The sequence below is a fragment of the Oryzias latipes genome, chromosome 3 (genome assembly GCF_002234675.1).
Source record: "Oryzias latipes chromosome 3, ASM223467v1".
Taxonomy (NCBI): domain Eukaryota; kingdom Metazoa; phylum Chordata; class Actinopteri; order Beloniformes; family Adrianichthyidae; genus Oryzias; species Oryzias latipes.
In genome coordinates, this window is record NC_019861.2 from 9,218,763 (window position 1) to 9,239,430 (window position 20,668).

A 20,668-nucleotide genomic window follows, 5' to 3' on the forward strand; every position below is an offset into this window, starting at 1 on the left:
TCTATAGCTACCATTGCCTTTGAATAGACTACAAGATCAGCCTAAAAATTTACTATTCTGAAAGTAAACTCACTCAGGTCTTCCTAAAATGTTTTTTATAAGTTCCCCTTTATTAGCTGACAGAAAGTACAGTTTTTTTTTCCAGCTCTATTTTCAATTGTAGCACAGCAGTGAGGCGGCATCTCGACCTATCCAATATGGCGTCCAGCTTTGCGTACGCAACAAAGTAGCGAAGCAACTCTAGCCTATAAAATCATTGGGAGGAACAGTTTAGCTTTAAAACCCTCCAAGAGGGTAACATCCCTAATAGCCAGTGGCAGCTTGTTCCATAGTTTAGGAGCCAACACAGCAAACACATTTGTTACCCCGGAACCTGCATTTGGTCCTCGGAACCAGCAGCACATACCAGTCCAAAGAACGCAGGGACTTTATTGCCTCTCCATGATTTGTATAGGCCTATAAAATAATGTAATCTTTTTTTTTTTTTAATAAAAATGTTGAAAATATTGTTTCTCCTACACTCAGGCATTTAATGCTTTTTCTTCCGTCTACAGACTGCAGGTGAATGCTTCCAGAATCAGACAGCAGAATCTGTTCAAGACAGCAAAAAGCAACCAGAGGTCCAACAGGTGTGTTTGCTCACGTTTTCCAATTAATACGGCACACTGAGTTATACAGCAAACTGTCAATAAAATATCTATTTTCAAAATGTTGTCATGTATAAGCCGCACCGAACTACAAGGCGCATCAAATGAGACAAAAGAATTAGAGATAATTCAGTCAGTCAGACTTTATTAACTGTTTTCACAGTAATTCTAGAACCAGAACATTAGCTGTGTTAGTCATGTTAGCATATTTACAATACATGCAACTCCCAAGCTTGTTTGCAACACGTAAATAACAGACTGATACTGCAAAAACAAATATTATTTTAACTACTCTTAACACCCAACACGTTAAAAAAAACAAAGTCCAGCACTGCTACCCGTTAGCACCAGTAGCGTATTCACAATACCAGCCAAAACATTTTTGAAACACGTAATAAAACTCGGGTTGTATCCGAATTCCCACCCTACTCCCTAACTGCTAAGAAACTACACAGTGCAGAAATATCTAGTTAAAAGCAATTTGGACACCATGCTCCCTATCTTTTTTTTTTTTTTTTAAATGGCGAATATGTCATCATCGATTTTACAAAGAGAAAATGTCATTGATATGATCGTTTTGCAACTATCACTTATGATCCACTGTCTTCTGAAGATAAAAACGTTAATGATTTATTAAAAAATACATTAAAATACTTTTTTTTTGGCAAAAAATTGTTTCGCCGCAATGCATTGTGGTCTATATATTCGCCGATCTAGTGAGCATTGATGCACACTGGAGACTTCTGGGAAGATTTTAGGTCACAGTGCACTATGTAGTGTGTAGTTTAAGGAAATTTGACACAACCACAGTCCAATACGACTACATGTTAGCCATGTTATTTAAAATAGCACTCAAACCTGTTTGCAATACGTAAAAACATAAAAGACTGATCCCGCTAAAACAAACATTATTGTGACCACGCTGACTCCTAACTTTGTTAGGATCATATTAATTTTAAAAATAGTCCAACATTGCTACCCGTTAGCAGCATAAGCACATTCACAATACTAGCCAAACTTGTTTTCAACATGTAAAAAAAACATTTTAACAAAGGACCATGTACAGTTACTCTCAAAAATCCCTTTGACATTAGTAAGCAGAACCAGAATTTATCTGTTCATAAAATGCTCCAGATTATAATGAGCACCGTCTTATTTTTTTATAGTTAAGGTATAGTTTAAGTGCCCCTTCTTACTTTCAATAGAATAGATCATGAGATACAGTTAAAAACTTTCAATCTTTTCTTATTTTCTTAAAATACGTCTATTATTACTACCCAGGCAAACATTGTTCATAGAGTTTATATCTAACAGTGTACATTTCTCTTGTCTTCATATAACAAATCTTATAGAATATTGTTTTGTTTTGTTTCCGTGCAGCTTCTAAAGTCCAAACTCATTTAAAACAGGTTAAAGTTCTGACTAGGACAAGTTTACTTTCACAGCTTGATTGTTTTTTTTTTATTTTTTGCTAGAACAGATTGGCTGTCAGATTAAGGATCAAGTTCTGGTTTATAACTCAGTTTCAGGAAACCTTTAGCAAATGTAAACAGATTTAAAGAAAAGTTGATAAATGGCTTGATAAAAGAAGGGTTTTTGTGTCCTTTTGGTGAAAAACAGGCCAGAATCGGCAACGTTTTCACGTCTGTGCTGAAGAGCTAACAATGAGTTGTTCAAGTTAATGAACACTATGTACTTTTTTACCAAATGGGGTTTTGTGTGTAATATTTCCAGACGCGTTCAGTTTGATGTTGTTTGCTGAGAGGATATTGTTTTCTCTCTGCAACCCTTCCAGCCTTTTTAACATTTACAGTAATATTACATTTGATGCCTGCAGAGATGGAGCTTTTAGGCTCAGTGTTTCAGTGTATTTCACAAACTGACCTTCTGCTGAACTCACTGAATCCACCAGATAGTTTCACAGCTGTCTGCACACTCCAAATGATAGCCTTCAAAAATCTGAGGAAATCTTTTATTGTCCTTGTTGACTTTGTTTCTTTAACAAGCCCACGAACGATCCAGTGCCTCCAACTGCCTTAACTTCTATGTTTATTTGACTGAAGTTACCATGAACCTTTTATCAAGCCCAGCAACAGTCCTGGACTGCTAGGATCATTTTGTTTTTGCATTTCTTTCCGACTCCACCACATACTTTTAAAACTCTCTAAAATGTAACAGGTCAAAACGAATTTTGGGCATAAAAAAAAAAAAAAAAAAAAAGAGATTACGTCACAGCAGGAAATAATGTTAAAAAATAAATGGGGCCAAAATTTCTTCTGGGGCTCAAAAATATTGTAAAATTCACCATCAAAACCAGAACACACATGTTGGGATATCCAAAAGAAGCTTTAAAATATATAATATGGGAAGGTCACAGGACCTACAGCTTGTGAAATTTGACTATTTCCACGTACAGTATTTGCACAATACGAAAGAAAACTGCTTATGTTTACCGAGTGAACCGTGTCTCTGAGCAGATCAGCCGGACTTATAGCTTTGTGCTTGAGGGGAGGGGAGGATGCTTTGTCACGTGTGGCAGACTGCGATCCGTCCCCCAGCTCGGTGAACCAGCTGCCGAAATCAGGAGAACTGTGTCTCCCAGTAGAACTGAGTCCCCAAGCAGAGGAGCGGCTTTGGGGTGGTGCGTGAGCTTTTCGAAGCAGAAATGCGGTTCAGTCCTTAGAAACCGTTCAAATAATCACATGGATTTGTGTTTCCAGTCGTGTCCTGACAAAATAAAGGCTGATGTTATTCCCACATATTTATTTGCAGCCAAGATGCAGATTGCAGCATTTCCCGCATGAATTTTATGTTCATCCAAGGCAGTTGACAGTTTTATATCAACAATGATGAGCACTTTAGGGGGAAATTGTACCCAAATGTAACAAGAAAAATAAAGCACCAGTGTCAGCTATTTAAAAAAATCAGTTCCAAAAAAAGAAAAAAAAATCAGTGTTTCCATTTCACTTTCATGTGTGATATTCAATGTCTTGCCAGTGTTCATGAATACCAGCTTTCCTCACCTTATTACCGAATGGAGTCCCACCTGTTTGGCAGTGGCAGATGGTAAAAACCAAACCCAGGCTCTCATCTGAGTGATGTCCAACACCCTGAAACTGTACAGCGTTCCAGGTGGCCAGGATCCATTTTTAGACAATGTGGATTAATAGAGAAAAAAAAGAAAAAAAATCAAAGCAAATTTTGACAAACAGGCAGAATTATTATTCCCAGCTGAAAAATGTTTTGTTTGTTTTTTAATCTTATAAAACAACAGACAATATGTCAGCTGAATTTTAATGTTATTGTCACCTGGAGAAATAAAAAGCAGACGCCGTCTGTTACGTAAGTTATTTAATTCAGTATTGACAGGAGGTCTACAAATATTGTTTTAAAATTAGTTTTTTCTTTATTTTATTTCAGTTTTGGGACTGTTCAAAATTTAACTGTAATGTCTCTGTAGTGATTATTTTGCCAACAATTTCCTTTTGATCTATTCTTCTGTCTGTGTTGAGCATCTGGGATCAAATCTGGGATCAGCCTTCTTCCTGCTGTGTGTTGGCATCACTCAGACTCAACCTTCACCATTCATGCGGTGGTAAAAAATCTGATTAGGGGTGATTTGCATCACCACCTCTGAGGATCGATCTCTGCCACTTTACCTGCAGTATGCGACCTTGGGTTTGATTTAAGGCTGAAGGCCGTCTTCTCCAATATTTAGCTGTTTATGGAAGAAGAAAAATGGAAAAGCAATAAAAGGTTGAAAATAAAGGAAACACTTACATGAGCAGCATTTCCCAAAGTTACTAAACAGAAGACAATATTTTTCCACAAATGTATATCAGCTTTACAGTAAAAACCACATCAATAAACAGTTCAGCAAATATTCTGAGAGGTGTGTCAAACTCAAGGCCCGGGGGCCAAATGTGGCCCTCCATGTCATTTTATGTGGCCCGCGAGAGCATTAAAGTTTTGAATTTCTGAAAATAAAATTTAAAATAGGTGTGTATTTATTCATATTTTGGGGGAATCAGACTTGAAATATAGGACTGGGCAACTATACATTAGGACTTAAACACTGTCCATATAACCTAACCTGACAAAATCAAATTTAAAAGGATTTATGGCAGAGTAACAAGCAAACATATGTTTCTATGCAACTGTAACTGTCACTTCAAAAAGTTATAATACATAAATAATGAGTTATTTAACATTGAGAAGTCGTTACATTTATTTGTCAGTACATTTAGTTACATGTATAAGTTATATCTGGCCCTTTGAGGACAGCCGCTATGCTGATGTGGCCCTCAGTGAAAATGAGTTTGACACAGCTGGTTTAAAGGATGACATTTCTTTCTTGTGGTCCAGTTTGTATGTTTGTGTCTGTGATTTGCTTTACATTTTTCTATGAATGCACAATAGAAAAGCAGAGAACATTTTCATAATAAGGAATAAGTCAAGTGGAAATTAGAATCCCGTTTTTTTTTTCCCCTCTATCTGATGATCTGAGCATGTCTTTCTCTCACATGTGCTTATTCAGTAAGGTGTTATGGTTGTGGTCAGATGTTGCATCTGATCACTGCTGGGACTTTTTCTACAGCAAACAGTGGGGTCTAATTCCAGGCCTTGAGGGCCATGGTTCTACATGTTTTCCAACCAACCTGCCATTGAAGCTCCTTACTGGCTAAACACACCTGATCCAGGCAAATCAGCAGCAGATAGGGCAGGGTTTCTGGAAAACCAGCAGGAGGCCAGCCCTCGAGGCCTGGATTTAGACACCTCTGGCCTACCGCTCAATTGTGCCTCAAGATCCAAAAAAGGTTTACTTCCTATATGGAGAAAACCAAATCAGAAGTCACCTTAATGTCAAATGAAAGCTCTTAACCCTTTAACACTGGAAAAGTATTCAGTCACAACTGCCCTTACGGGTGAATATGGGCAAATCTGTAGGGGGTCTCAGGTAAAGTGCTGCATCACAGCGCATAGCTGTTTTTCTCCGAGTCAGAATCAGCTGGAATTACATAAAATTGTGTAAACGGTTGAAGAGTTACAGTAGATGAAATAACGTAAGCCCTTTTTTGCTTGGCCCAAAAAACCACCAAACCTCTAATTTACCAATAACATCAAGTTCTTTGCTGCAGTACAGTGCTCGCGGTTTTGTACTGCTGCAATTAAAAAAGGAACAAGGGGTTCACAAAAGTTCAAGACATAACCTAAGGTCATTAAAGTGCCTAATAAAGCCTGTAGTAACAATGGCAAAGAAGTCAAAACACAACATCCATTATTAGGGGAATTAGTTGAGGGTGGTTAAATGTAAATTCTGTAAAGCTCTTTAAGAGTCTCCTGAGTATAAAAAGGTGCTTAACAAATATTGCCTTTCCCTGCCTTGATGAGAAAACCACATTTTATCACTAAGCTTTCAATTTTGTATTAAATGTAAATGAAGAAATTAAAATGATAAACATGTAACTTGAAAATATTGTAATAAAAAACAGAGTTAATTACAGATTAGAAAGGAGGAGAGGCAGGTTGCCTTAGGACCTATAAAAAAGTATCTTGGTTAATATTTAAGTATTTGCAGTACAAGTACTTTTCATAAAATATGAAAATGCTGTGAGTGATACAGTGGCAGGAATAATGCAGCTGTGTCATGTTCCCTTTTTGTTTGTTGTACTTCCGGTCAGGTGATGTCGCACTGCCACACAGAGTGATGTGTAACTGTGAGCAGCCAGCACGCTTTAAGGCATTCTTCACAGTGACTTTAGTCAACTCTAAACCGATGCTTTGGTCGATGAATTGGTTTCCAGAGGCTTTCTGCCTTGCTTAAACTTGTCATTGTCAAAGACAGTTTGAATTAGTCAAAACATGCAAGCTGCTCTGAACCTGACTAATTAATCCATATATTTGTATTTATTTATTAAAGGGACAATGCATATACATAAAAAACAGTGTGGAGTGCTCTAAAATAGAGACACACTGTACATACGCAGGATTGTAGCCTTAGCTAGTTTTTATCCTCTGCCCCGCTGACTATGGCCAGCCACCAAGAGACTGTAGATAAAATAAAATAAATGAGATAATATAAAAAGTACATTATTAACATGAAATTGCATGACATTAACATAACCTTTAAGAAGGTTTCAAATACATAGTTCCCCACGGTATACATCAAAAAAATCGCCAAAATCAGAATAATACTACGAACAACTATGACCACTTTTTTCAAGACGCACTGTCGGTTTTTGGAAGTGCGCCTCACAGTGCGGAGAATAGAATAGAATAAAGTTTTATCACTGACATATGACATTTTTTCCAGTTTATCCTGAACGATATCAGATGTACAACAGAAACACACACAAACAGTTCAAAGCTGACTGAGGCTCACCTCAATGTATTGAAACAGCGTGATTTTCTATGGCGCTTGGTATGGATACACTGTAGATGAAAACCTCCAATAATCTAAAATTATGTGAACTTTAGTAAATAATGAAGCATATCCCCAGGTAGTGTAATATTAGCTTTGAAGTTTTCCTTCAAGAGTTCCAAAGACACAGAACTTACAATGTGTTCCCATCTGTTTAATAATTTGTGTGAACAAATCTTTGATATTTTTCCATTAGTGTGTTTGTCTGAGGAATAAAGCCTGCACAACACTGAAGTTTTTTTTTTAAATCTTTATGCAAATGATTATTTCCAGGAGTATCAGGGTACCAAGATTTCCAACCTGCTATCTATCAGAAGAAGCTGCCTGTGAAAATGTCAGAGGCCTCATCCCAGAGGATAGACCGTATATTTAAATCAAATATTAAAACGATTCTAAAAGTTAAGTCACACACTGTCAAAGCACAGCTACTAGCATGGCTCACATTACACATAGTGCTTTAGAATACATGGACAGGTTGGTTGTGTCATGAAATGCTCAAAACGTCTGGGGTTTTTATTATAGATGCAGTTGAATTTTCTACTTTATAATCTAAAAAGCGCCTTGAAAATGGCTAAATCAGTTGCTTCAATGGCTTTTGACTGCTAAAGAGAAATAATCACTTCTCAAAAAGTGCTTCTCCCATCTTTGAGACCGAGAGGGGTGTTGCAGTCTAAAGCAGAAATCATTTGGTGACGGGTGAGGCAAACTTTTCACAGGTCAGCTCTTTATCAGAGGCAGTTACAAAGGCAAAGAGGATTAAGACCAAATCTTCATTCTACACGTCCGCCCAACCCCCTAACCCTCAAAACGAAAAGCTGAGGCGCCCATTGAAAAATATGAGACGGCACTTCAGAGTGGCATTGACCTCTTGAACCACTTTTTATTTTCAGTTCTGAAGCCAATCCGCCTTCTGGGTAAACATGAACCGAATAAAACATTTGCATTTTATTACATATTAAATTGAGTCTGTCGTGAATCTTATGAATAAACCTTCAAAAGGTGAACAATGTAGCACCAGTGTTCACAGTACAAATTACTTACTTTTGCAAGAAATGGAAATTGAATTACAACATCTTCACACATGAGTACATAAATGAAATGTGAGACGAAATGGTAGGACTACTATATAAGTTCCCTTTTAATGAAATCTACATTTTGGGATTTTAGAGAAAAAATACAACAAATTAACACCTACAGTGGAGAAAATAAGTATTTGATCCCTTGCTTGTGTGGTAGGTTTGCACACTTGAAAAGAAATTGACAATCTGACATTTTAACAGAAGGTTCATTTAAACAGTGAAAGATAGAAAATCAAGAAATTGAATTTATATAGATCTAGTTGTATTTCATAGAGGGAAATAAGTATTTGACCTCCCTGGTAACCATGAAGAGCTCTGTTCACACAGACTAGTTAGACTCTCCTGATCATCCCGTCACATGTATTAAAGACACCTGTTTGAACCAATCACCTGCAGAAAAGACACCTTTCCACGGAATCAGTCCATCAGTCAGATTCCAAACTCACCATCATGGGGTGATTTGGGGCTGCACGGTGGCGCAGTGGTTAGCGCTCTTGCCTCACAGCAAGAAGGCCCCCGGTTCAAGTCCCGGCTGGGGGACATGAAAAACACAACATCAATGGGGGACCTTTCTGTGTGGAGTTTGCATATTCTCCCCGTGCATGCGTGGGTTTTCTCCGGGATCTCCGGCTTCCTCCCACTCTCCAAAAACATGCTTCATAGGTTGATTGGCAACTCTAAATTGGCCATAGGTGTGAGTGTGAGAGTGAATGGATGTGTGGTTGAAGATATTCTACCCTGTGACAGACTGGCGACCAGTCCAGGGTATCCCTTGCCTACGCCCAAGTGGCCGGGATAGGCTCCGGCAACCCCGTGACCCCGAAAGGGAATAAACGGTCAAGAAGATGAATGAATGAACCATCATGGGAAAGACTGAAGAGCTTTCAGTGGATTTAGCGGTGGAGGTTGTAGACATGTACAAGACCGGGATAGACAACAGAACCATCAGCAGGAAGCTGGAGGCTGAGGTGTCAACTGTTGGTGTAGTCGTGCCAAAATACAATACCGAGACCATCAATCCACCTGTAGGTCTAGGGCTCCAAACCAGATCTCACCTGGTGTGGTTTCCATGATCATGAGACCAGTGAGAAATAGACCTTAATAACACGGCAGGAGTTAGACCTAACAAAGAAAATGACAAAATTAACATTTCATATTGTTTTGGACGTCCTGTTTGATGGACACTTCGGTCTGAATTGTTTCCTTTAGCGTTTGTTTCAAATTCAAGTAAATTTTAGTTGGATTTCATCTGAAACAACAGTTACCACCAGAATAGCAGTATAAAGCATGTATACATATCATTTTAATTTTGAAAAGTGTAATTTCCCACCTTTTTTTGTTTTTCACAGACCTCAGGAGCTTTTTTTTCCAAATGAGATTACAGACCACCGTATGTCTCTTGCAAGAAATTGTTTTGCCAGTCTTACTCATTATGAACCTTTTTTTTAATTATTTCTTTTGAACCCAACAGCAAAGGAGCCAAGTGCAGCCTGGAAAATTCAACACAAAGCTCACAGACGACAGTGGGGAGGCAGCAGGAGGCGGCATCAAAAAGACAAAGCCACATAAACACGACTGAGCGGATGGCATGTCATCGGAAAGCCGAGCTCCTACATCGCCTGGAGGATCTTTCTAAGAGCACACACACTTGCGCACTCTCGGAAGAAGCGTGCACCCACACGCATTGACACACACTTTTAATGCACACACGGCTAGACATATGCATATCAGCATTGTTAGCGGAAGCTGAGATACTGGAAATGTCAACAAATTTCAAACTGTCATCTAAAGATCTGCATAGAAAATGGCATGCGTTTAGAAATTTTTTTCAAAGGTAGCAATGGCACTGGTAACTTGTTTCATGATTGTTTATTTGTTGTTTACTTCCCTGACTTTTTCTGAGTCAGGACACTGCTTTCTAAATGTTTGATCTTTCTAGAAAAAAATCCCTTTGCACTGGTGAGGTCTGACACTGTTTCTTGTAATTAGTGTATTGATTGACAAATGAAAAAGTACTATTACTATTCCCCCCCCTCCCCCCATCAGTACCTTACTACAACCACCACTACTACCCAGCTTAGACTATTCTTTGTCACTCATTGTAGCAAGGTTAATTTACTCCTCCACACTTTGAAATATAGAGGCTCAAGTTGGCTGGCCAACTGTTCAACATTTAATATTTCATCAGTCTTTCTGCCTTTAACACTCTGGAGGCAAAGAGCCAAAGACTCACAATGGGTCGTCTCCCCAAGAATGTGCCATGCACTGAGTAGTAACTCCTAGCTACATGTATCCGTGTTCTCTGACCTTCCTGTGTCCTTTCAATAAAATTGTAATTTTCAGTAAATGTGTAAAAGAATAAATGGTTCTTTGTGGGAAAGAAATGATCACGCGTGTTTGTGTCGAGCTTTCTGAATGATAAATGAAGGTTTTTCGGGAATATCTGCGGGTGTTGTTAAATGAACAAAACTATAAAGAAAGAAAAAGATGCAAACAACACTACTCACAAATTAGTGACATTGCATGAGTACTTTTCCTATTTGGTCTAAATTATAAGGAAATATGTAAATGTTCCCTTTGATATTACTAATGATGAATGAGAAGAAACACAATTTTCATTACTTTGATATGTATTATCCCAAACATTAGGATAATAACAAAGAAAGCCCCATATAACAACAAATGACCATGTCAATAACGAGTATTTCCTCTATTTGCTGCAATACAGCTTTACAGCGACGTCTCATGCTCCTCACTAGCCTTATGATGTTGTTCTGAGGCGTTCCACTCTCCCACTAGTTCTACATGCAGTTCTGTCAGGTCACTTGGAGGAGGGGTACGATCCTCCAGTCTCTCCTTTTAGCTGGTTCCAGACGTGCCCTATAGGGGTTCAGGTCAGGGGTCTATGCTGGGCAAACCATATGAGGCACTCCAACTTCCTGAAGTCAAGCTGTGACGACTCTGTCACCATGTGGTGGAGCATTATCAACCATGAACAGTTGGGGCTATCCTGGTAGAATTGGGGAATTATGATATCTATGATGTCTCGGAGGTATAAAAAAAACATGCAGTGACTGGGCCATCTACAACAACCAAATTGGTTTTGCCCAGACTGGCGATCCCTGGCCAGACTGTTGCACTGTCTCCAGCAAAGCTAACCCCGGGAACCATGTTTGACTCTGTGTATCGCTCACCTCACCCTCTCCACTAAACTGACGACAAAGGTAATGCGACACTCATCAGTGAACAGGACGATATAACAATAGATCTTTGCTGTATTGTCCGGGTCACATGGTACTCTGCAAACGTACATGGCGGTTTTTTGGTGTAAATGGAGTCACTTCCAACGGTCATCTCCGGTGGAGTCAGTTGTGAATTATTCTTCTGAAAACCCTAGTTCCCCTCACATCTGGTAAACAGGCCTGCAACTGTGTGGCCTTTACTACCTTAGGTACTGGTCAAGGTTGAGGTCTGTCACTGGCGGTTCTCCACCCCTAGGTCTGTCACAAACTCTCCCAGTAGTTTTTGTTGTTTTGTTTATCCTGTAATTCACGGTGACTCAAGAGCTGCCAAAGAAAAATTCCACTGTACTTGTTTTCAACCTTTAACATGTACAAATGGCAATACATTTTTATCCTTACCCTATACCTTGATGCAAGACTGCCGATGACACTTTGAGACACACCAAGTTCACCTGCAACATCTGACTGCCTACTTCTAACCTGCAGATGCGCTGTGGCCAGGTGGTGCTGCTTGACTTTTAAGCGACGTCTTTGTTAATTAACTAGGAATGACTTTGTGGCAAAATCAGCTTTTTATACTCACAGAATGTTGAAATTGATGCCACAATGAAAAGGTCTTCCGTTTTATAAAATTTTGGTTTTGTCCCCAACAAATAAGAAGACACTGAACACAGAGGGACCATTATGTGGAAAACACAAAATAATCAGAATGTTTACGTCGCCTCCATCTTGTCTGCGTCTTACATCTGTACATTCAGAACACAAACAAGCTTCATGCAGGAGTTCTATATTGCAGCAAAAAGCTAGGGAAATGAGAAACATGTTCAAAATAAAACTTTATTAAATTACATTTTACAATTTTATTAAGGTGATGTGTCCGTGTAAGAATACACGTTAACACTGCAGATCGAACCGGCGTCCATTTTCGCCATGGACGACAAAAGGAGAGGGCACGGGGCCTGATTTCTTAAGTTTTGGATGAGCAAAGAGACCGGGACGAACTACTCCACACGGGGGTGGCAAAAAACAAACCAGTCCTCCGGGAGCCTAGGGGAAGGGGGGACGGACCGGAGACGCAACAGAAACGATGTAAACGGCCATGAGACGAACTCCCCACACAGACGAACCAGTGTAAATTCAGGGTAACATTACAAAGTTGCTTCTCTACATTTTAGAATTTGTTGATTAACGTAAAATATGTCAACCCCTAATTTAAAGTGTCATAGAAAGTATTAGCTTTTCTCTGATTCAGAATCATTACCTTATTGCATAAACTGTTGAAAAATTCAAAGAACTGGAGCTTTTTCTATTGTCAGAAGTAAGAGCTCTGTTTCCCCCTCTGATCACCGGTGGGAACTGCCTCCAAAGTTCTAACCCCACTTTATCTCCCAGCAACCCCAGCACACACTTCCTGGATGCTGTACAGCTGACTCTCATTCATTCAATCAACCACAGCATACTTAAGCTCTGCACTGTGTGAAGGTCAGTGTAAGGTGCTGTCTGTGCCACTCTGCCTTCATTACCAAGTGTTTTATTTGAACCTGATTTTCTGTCTCCTGACCCTGTCTCTGTTTTCCTGCCGCCTGACCCGACGCTCGCCTGGATCCTGACTACCACGTCTCTCCTCTGATGATCTTATGCCTGTTATTGACTCCCACCTGCCTGACCCTGATTTAGCTTTGTGGACTGAGCTAGTAAACCTGCTGCATTTGGGTCCAGCCATCTGCCTGTTCTTGTGAAATCTATAAGTCACCTCATAAACACAGTTTAGAATTATTTAAAAGTGAATGACAACTGCAGAAAGAATGCTTCATGGCCATATTATCTTAAATTAACTTTTAAATCAAAAACATTAAGACCTACTCTGATGAAAGTTATTTGGTGTTTTTAACATGTTCTTGTGATGTTTTTTAATTAATGGAGGACATGTATAAAGAAAATTCAGCTCAAAATTACATCTCTAAGTATTTGTGTATTCAAATCTTTGTGAATTGAGAGCAGAAAAAAAGCACATTTGCGACATAGAAAATACATTGGGCTACACCCACAATACCGCCCACAACTCAGAGGTGAATTATCTAAAAAAACTACTGCCGCACTGCAGAAACTGTGTCCTAGAAAAGGACAGAGGTTTTTGGATTTGGGCTAAAAAAAAACATAATCATAATTAAAAGTCTGCTGGGATCGGAATAGGACTTAAAGAAAGTATTGCAAAAAATAAAAAATAAAAAGGAGGAAGTGTAGCCAGCAGAAATAAACTACAACTGAATGCAGTTTGCCAGTCCAGAGTGTGGGCAGACTAAATGGGAGCAAGAGTAAATAAACATTCAATCAAGTATTGTTTACTTTTCGTAGCTGAAAGTATTCAAATGAGAAAAGAAGCGTGTAAACTCCCACTGTGTGACAAACCTTCCGTTTTATGTTCTCATTCTCTGTTGCTGAGGAGAAAAAGGAACCTCTGTGATTCCCTTTTTAAGCTTGACTACCACCCACTGCTATAAGCAGCTCTGTGGTCACAACTTCCCTCCATGTGACATTCTGCCATCAGTCAGAATTCAAGAGTTTCCATGTTGGGCAAACAGGTGCCACACACATTTAATCTGCCTTTTTAGTGAGTTCGAGAGCCTTTTTTCTCAGGTCGGCTCCACATCCATCAGAGATGAAAAGGGAGAGGCCTGTTGCTATAGGATTAGGAGACCTGCAGTGACTCTTTCAAACTGTGCTGCTGAACTTCAAGGCCACCTGCTTCCAAGCAACGGGAGAGAAGAAAGGCGGTCAAGCTCTCCTTTCCATAAACAGGGGGAGATATGATCAAAGTGACAGGTGTGGCTTTGTATCCCGTCTTCATTCTTACAGCCACGTCTGAACTGTGTGTGAAAATGTACAGCTTTAAGGACAGGAAGTCTTCAACTTTGACTAGTGGTAGAAACATTCCTCTCATGTTTAGTATATATTCATTTTAATGCAATTTGTTTACAGGATGAAGATATAAAACAAGAAGGTACAGAAGACATACAGAAAGTTTGATTTAAAGTGCATTACATTCACAGCTTTTACAATGTCTTCAGACTGAGTTATTGTATTACCAATAAGGCGCACTTAAAAACCTACTGTTTTTCAAAAACAACAGTGTGCCTTATAGTCTGGTAAATATGTAATTATGCTGGTTGTGTTTATTGATGTTGAAGCGATTTATACAGTGCTCTATCAAAATGTCTGTTTTTTACAGCTCCCAACAAGTTTGTGTGTTATCGGCTAACACGGTTAACGTAGCTTTTGTCCTGCTTGCACGTTCACCGGTCATATCCGATCTGTCAATCGGAATTGGGTCACTTGAACCATGCAGTGTAAAGGTGGCCTTAGACATATTTGTGTAGAAATACAATATTAATTTATATATGTTTTGAAGATAATCTTAATCTGATACAGTCTACATCCGGGGTCCCCAAACTACAACCCGGCCCGCCCACAAATTTGACCCGACCTCTAGAAGACACCAGAGAGAGAGACCCTATTTTAATATATTTTTGGCGTTATTATTTTTGCCTGGGCATGTGATCGAGACTCATGGAAGCAGTGGCACAGCCACCCCGGGCCAACACCTGGCCACCCCAGCAGCCACCCCACCCCACTAAACTGTGGTAGCATCAGTCATGCATTTCATTCCAAATGCACAGCCAGCAGGCGGCAAGTCGTTCTGATCACCAAAACCGTCCCACACCCCCTCCCCTCCCTACTGCCTTTGCGCGAGCAGACATCTACAGCTAAAGACGAGCCGCTGGATGCAGAACACGAATTAGACGGTGAGGCTGATCTGCCTTCGGGGTTCAGTTGCGCGTTCGAACCCTCAGAGCCTCCAGAGCAGGTAAAACAAAAGAACCAGTCTCAGAGGAACTTTCTTTAGTATTTTTTCCTTAACTCCAAATCAGCCACTGACTGTGCGTGTATGCGCTCCACACCCTCACACGCCCTACCCCCTCCCTTCCTGCACCCCTGGGAGCCCAGAAACAGCTTCAGCACAGACACACACACAAACAAACTTCCCTTAGACACTACATTTATTTTCGTACCTGTTAAATATTTTCTGTGGTGTCTTTTAACAATCTCCTTACTGTACTTTAGAGCAGTGTTTTTCAACCAGTGTGCCGCGGCACACTAGTGTGCCGTGGGAGATGGTTAGGTGTGCTGTGGGAAATTGCCCTCATTAATTGATCTAAAAACATTTTCCATCTCCAGGATATCAGCTCTTTGTTCATCTAATAAAACACTGAGTTGTTAGGAATATGAAAGATCATAAAATACTTTTTTCTTTGTGTTTATTTGATTCTATTGAAGACATTTTGATAAGAATGACGGTACCACGATTTAGCCGTAGCGTCAGCGGTTTTCGGAAAAGTCCCGCCACTTTATCCGTCTTCACCAATCATTCTTGGAGGCTTAATTACACGTCATCAGTCTGACCAACTAGAAGTGGTTAAAGTCTTCACTTCCTTGTTCTGATTTAGCTCATAAAGTCTCTCAGTTCTAACAAAATACCAGCTAAAGCTCATATTTAGCGGTGTAGCTTTCCACAGAAACTGGTATCAGACCGTGGAAACAGTGGACAAAACAATGTAGCTCAGAGACGTGAGTCTTTCTGCCCTTTTGCGGCAGTTTTCACACTACATATCCCATGATGCATTGGGTTAAAGTGACAGTGTCTCAGCACACAATAAGTCATCCTTGTTAAACGTCTTGAAACCACAACGAACACACATCATACAGTTTTTAAATCCTTTAACTTAACTTTTATTACATCTTTTAGAAAAAACTACGGAGCCCGTGTCCTGACATTAAGATATAAAAATATATCTTGTTCCCACAGATTAATATCTTGTTCCCACAGATTATTATCTCGTTCGCACGAAATACTATTCCGTTCCCACAACATACTATTGCGTTCCCTCAAAATACTATTCCGTTCCCACAAGATACTATTGCGTTCCCTCAAAATACTATTCCGTTCCCTCGAAATGATTAACTCGTGCGAACGCAATAATTATGTCGTTCGAACGCAATAATTAATCCCTTCGAACGCAATAATTATGCAGGTCATAAGTCATTCACGCGGATATGCTCTCTGTACGCCGGCAAAACTAAGCCGCTTTCAGCGGTAACTTACGTGTCTCTGTGACCCATATTTGTTCAAAAAAGGAACATAAAAAACAAAAATGATCACTTTATTACCGTCTCAATGAATATAAGAAAAATATCAAAAGATTTATGATAACTAGGCTGCTTTGTCATTCGATAGCTCCTGCTAGGCTACTACTAGCGCCGCCGCAGAGCTCTCTGATGTATGCCGGCATTTGGGCAACTGGCTGGTCGGTTGACAGACAGCTGATATTGTAGTTTAGGGTCGAATAGGAATAATAATATTCAGGACTTGTCTTTTATTAACTTTGGCAGTCAGTTGCTTTACATTCGAAGGCTATAAGGATACATGCTAACTGACTAGCCGATCATTTCCTGTTATTAATTTACGTCATAGATTTACAGCAGATACCTTCACATTTCTGTCTGTGTGTGTCTCATTACATTGCATTGAAGACACGGAGGATGTTTAGAGAACAGATTTATTTATTTTAAAAAGCCCAGAAGCATCCATCGTATTCACGTTCACATCATCATCTGGCAGTGGTACGCCCTCCGGTCATCTTGCTGCAAAAGCCGCTTCCTGCCGCTACTTCCGTGTCTCTGTGAGCATTCAATAGGGGTAAAAATAAAAGCAAGATTGGTCGATCTGTTTTTGTCTCGATGAAAATCTGAAAAATATAATATTAAGCTGGCTGCTTCGCCTAAAGCACTTACCTTTAGCTTGTAGCATAACAACAACAGCAGTACGTCACGTTTCCCAGGATGCTTTGCTGCCAATCATTGGCCAATCACCGTGTCCCTGTGACCATGGTCTAACAACAAAACCAATGATTGGCCGCAAAGCATTCTGGGAAACGTGACGTACTGCTATTGTTGTTATACTACGAGCTAAAGCAGGGGTGGGCAATTCCAGGCCTTGAGGGCCGGTGTGTCTGCATGATTTCCAGATAGTCTTGCCCTACTCATGGCTGATTACCTGGTTCAGGTGTGTCCAGCCAATAATCTTGCCCTACTCATGGCTGATTACCTGGTTCAGGTGTGTCCAGCCAATTAGAACATGCCAGAGCAGGGTATGCTGGAAAACATGCAGAAATGCGGCCCTCAGTGCCCACCTCTGAGCTAAAGGTAAGTGCTTTAGGCGAAGCAGCCAGCTTAATATGATATTTTTCAGATTTTCATTGAGACAATAACAGATCGACCATTCTTGCTTTTATCTATTGAATGCTCACAGAGACACGGAAGTAGAGGCAGGAAGCGGCTTTTGCAGCAAGATGACCGGAGGGCGTACCAGATGATGTGAACGTGAATACGATGGATGCTTCTGTGCTTTTAAAAATAAATAAATCTGTTCTCTAAACATCCTCCGTGTCTTCAATGCAATGTAATGAGACACACACAGACAGAAATATGAAGGTATCTGCTTTAAATCTATGACGTAAATTAATAACAGGATCAATGATCGGCTATTCAGTTAGCATGTATCCTTATAGCCTTCGAATGTAAAGCAACTGACTGCTAAAGTTAATAAAAGACAAGTCCTGAATATTATTATTCCTATTCGACCCTAAACTACAATATCAGCTGTCTGACAACTGACCAGCCAGTTGCCCAAATGCCGGCATACATCAAAGAGCTCTGCGGCGGCGCTAGTAGTAGCCTAGCAGGAGCTATCGAATGACAAAGCAGCCTAGTTATCATAAATCTTTTGATATTTTTCTTATGTTCATTGAGACGGTGATAAAGTGATCATTTTTGTTTTTCGTGTTCCTTTTTTGAACGAATATGGGTCACAGAGACACAGAAGTTACCGCTGAAAGCAGCTTAGTTTTGCCGGCGTACAGAGAGCATATCCGCGTGTATGACTTATGACGTGAATAATTACTGCGTTCAAACGGATTAATTATTGCGTTCGAACGACATAATTATTGCGTTCGCACGAGTTAATCATTTCGAGGGAACGGAATAGTATTTTGAGGGAACGCAATAGTATCTTGTGGGAACGGAATAGTATTTCGTGCGAACGACATAATAACCTGTGGGAACAAGATATTAATCTGTGGGAACAAGATATATTTTTATATCTTAATGTCAGGACACGGGCTCAGTAAAAAACAGCTGCAAGTTCCAGCTTTTTCTGCCACAATTATCACAAAAATGCATGTGAGATTGTGGAGGGGCTGTAGATCAATACATACTATGAGTTTCTCCTTTTTTTTTTTTTTTTGGATGCTGGTGTGCCGCTGGATTTTTGTCAAGGTTAAAGTGTGCCGTGGCTCAAAAAAGATTTAAAAACACTGCTTTAAATCACCTGATCTGAATTGTGCGCGAATACTTGTTGCAAATGCTCCACAGCATCAGCGGTAGTGGATATGCGATTACATTCTACTGTAACATAAAAAAAAAAATGTCCCCATCTCGCGTTTCATGGCATTATTTCAGGACTGGTTGTTGTGTTACCGCAGCATTTTGATGTGTTTTTGACCTGTTCAGGGCTCGACATAGCCATTTGTCCGCTGGCCCGGTCCAGCTCGCTTGAGCAGTACGGACCACGAGACTTTATTTTTCACTTGTCCGCTCGGGCCGCTAAAATATCTAACGGTTAAAATATTTTTTACCTTTTTCAATAAAGTATATTTTGCGAAAACCGGTCGATCTTCAAGGACATGAGTGTAGATCGCGGGCCAGAAAAGATAAAAAAATAAAATAAAAAGTACTTCTTAAAAATCCACCAGCCAATCGAAATCCTCACTGAGAATTACGGGACTTGATTGACATGTAGATTGGCCAATCGGACATCCTCTGATACATAAGTCACTGCACATGCGTGTTTAAAAACACTGAGCGCAAACTCTCTGTCATCAGAAAGTCGCTTTCTGCCCCGCGGCACGTCAAGTTCCTGGCAGAAGACCACTCCGGACAACCGGAGTGTTTATTAAAGCCGCCCCGCATGTCTCTTCCTGCTATCAGCTCTGCAGTTCTCGCCCGATAAATACGGGCTCATTAAGGAAACTGTTTTTTACGTAGGACGCGCATCGTACGGAGCCAGCAGCGCCTTTGAAATGCCATGATGCTCCCCCTATTGCACGCTTTACAGCAGAGCATGACAAATGACAGTCGCTGGTTTCTGTCTTTGTAATAAAACGCCTAACCTGTTAATACAAAAGTATCTTTGTGTAATCTTAGTTCTTAATAATCAGTATATAAACAACAATGTTCAAATAAACATGTAACTAATAAACATAACTAACAAACATACTAATAGTATTTAATATATATATATATATATATATATATATATATATATATATATATATATATATGTATATATATATATATATATATATATATATATATGTATATATATATATATATATATATATATATATATATATATATATACATACATACATACATACATACATACATACATACATACATACATACATACATACATACATACATATTTTACAGGTAGATCTTCAAGACATTGTGGATTCAAAAGTAGCTCACACGCCAAAAAAGTGTGAGCACCCCTGCACTAAGTTTTAAGCTGAATTTCAAAGAATCAAAGGCAACTCCAAATACCTGAATCTCAGACTCAAATGCAGTATAATGTCAAAATACTTAATTTTGTTTTACTTTACAACACTGTAAGCAGTAAGTATTTCTAGTCAAAAGCTGAATGATCTCAGTAATTTAATTTTATTTAATTTTTCAATTATTTAATTTAATTAATTAACTAAAGTAACTAAAAACTAAATATAACTTTGCAACTTTAAACAAGTAACCCTGCAAATTTGAACAACATAACAGTAATTAAGGATCTGAAAAGTAAATGTAACTTTGCAACAGTAACAAAAAGCAGAACCTCAAGGCAGTCAGAGCAAAAAAAGTAAATAAACCTTCTTAATTATTGATTACGAACAAATGTGAAATAGCAGTGATTAGAAGCAGCATGAAAACTTCTTAACTAGTGTTACCTACTACACTGCAGTGCTCTCTTCAAAAAATCTGAAACAGACTAGAGCAGATTTAAGTTTGATATGGTCTATTTTCAGTAATTGAAAAGTGTATAAAAAAGTGCTAGATGTCACCAGAATGCACCAAATTGCACCATAGTAAAATTTTGCGGTGCTTGCGGCG

At 39.4% G+C, this 20,668-nt stretch overlaps 1 protein-coding gene across 3 annotated transcripts in view; it reads left to right on the forward strand.

Moving 5' to 3' along the window:
- Positions 1-10,534, forward strand: part of luzp2 (leucine zipper protein 2) — a 238,041-nt gene extending 227,507 nt beyond the window's left edge. For 2 of the 3 annotated variants that reach the window (XM_023952504.1, XM_023952501.1), the window contains exons 11-12: positions 555-629; positions 9,619-10,534. In XM_023952504.1, coding sequence (XP_023808272.1) covers positions 555-629; positions 9,619-9,726 — 183 coding nt within the window. In that variant the 3' untranslated portion in view covers positions 9,727-10,534. The remainder of the gene's footprint in view (positions 1-554; positions 630-9,618) is intronic. The other variant, XM_023952509.1, reaches the window with a different exon arrangement.
- The last annotated feature ends 10,134 nt before the right edge of the window (positions 10,535-20,668 follow it).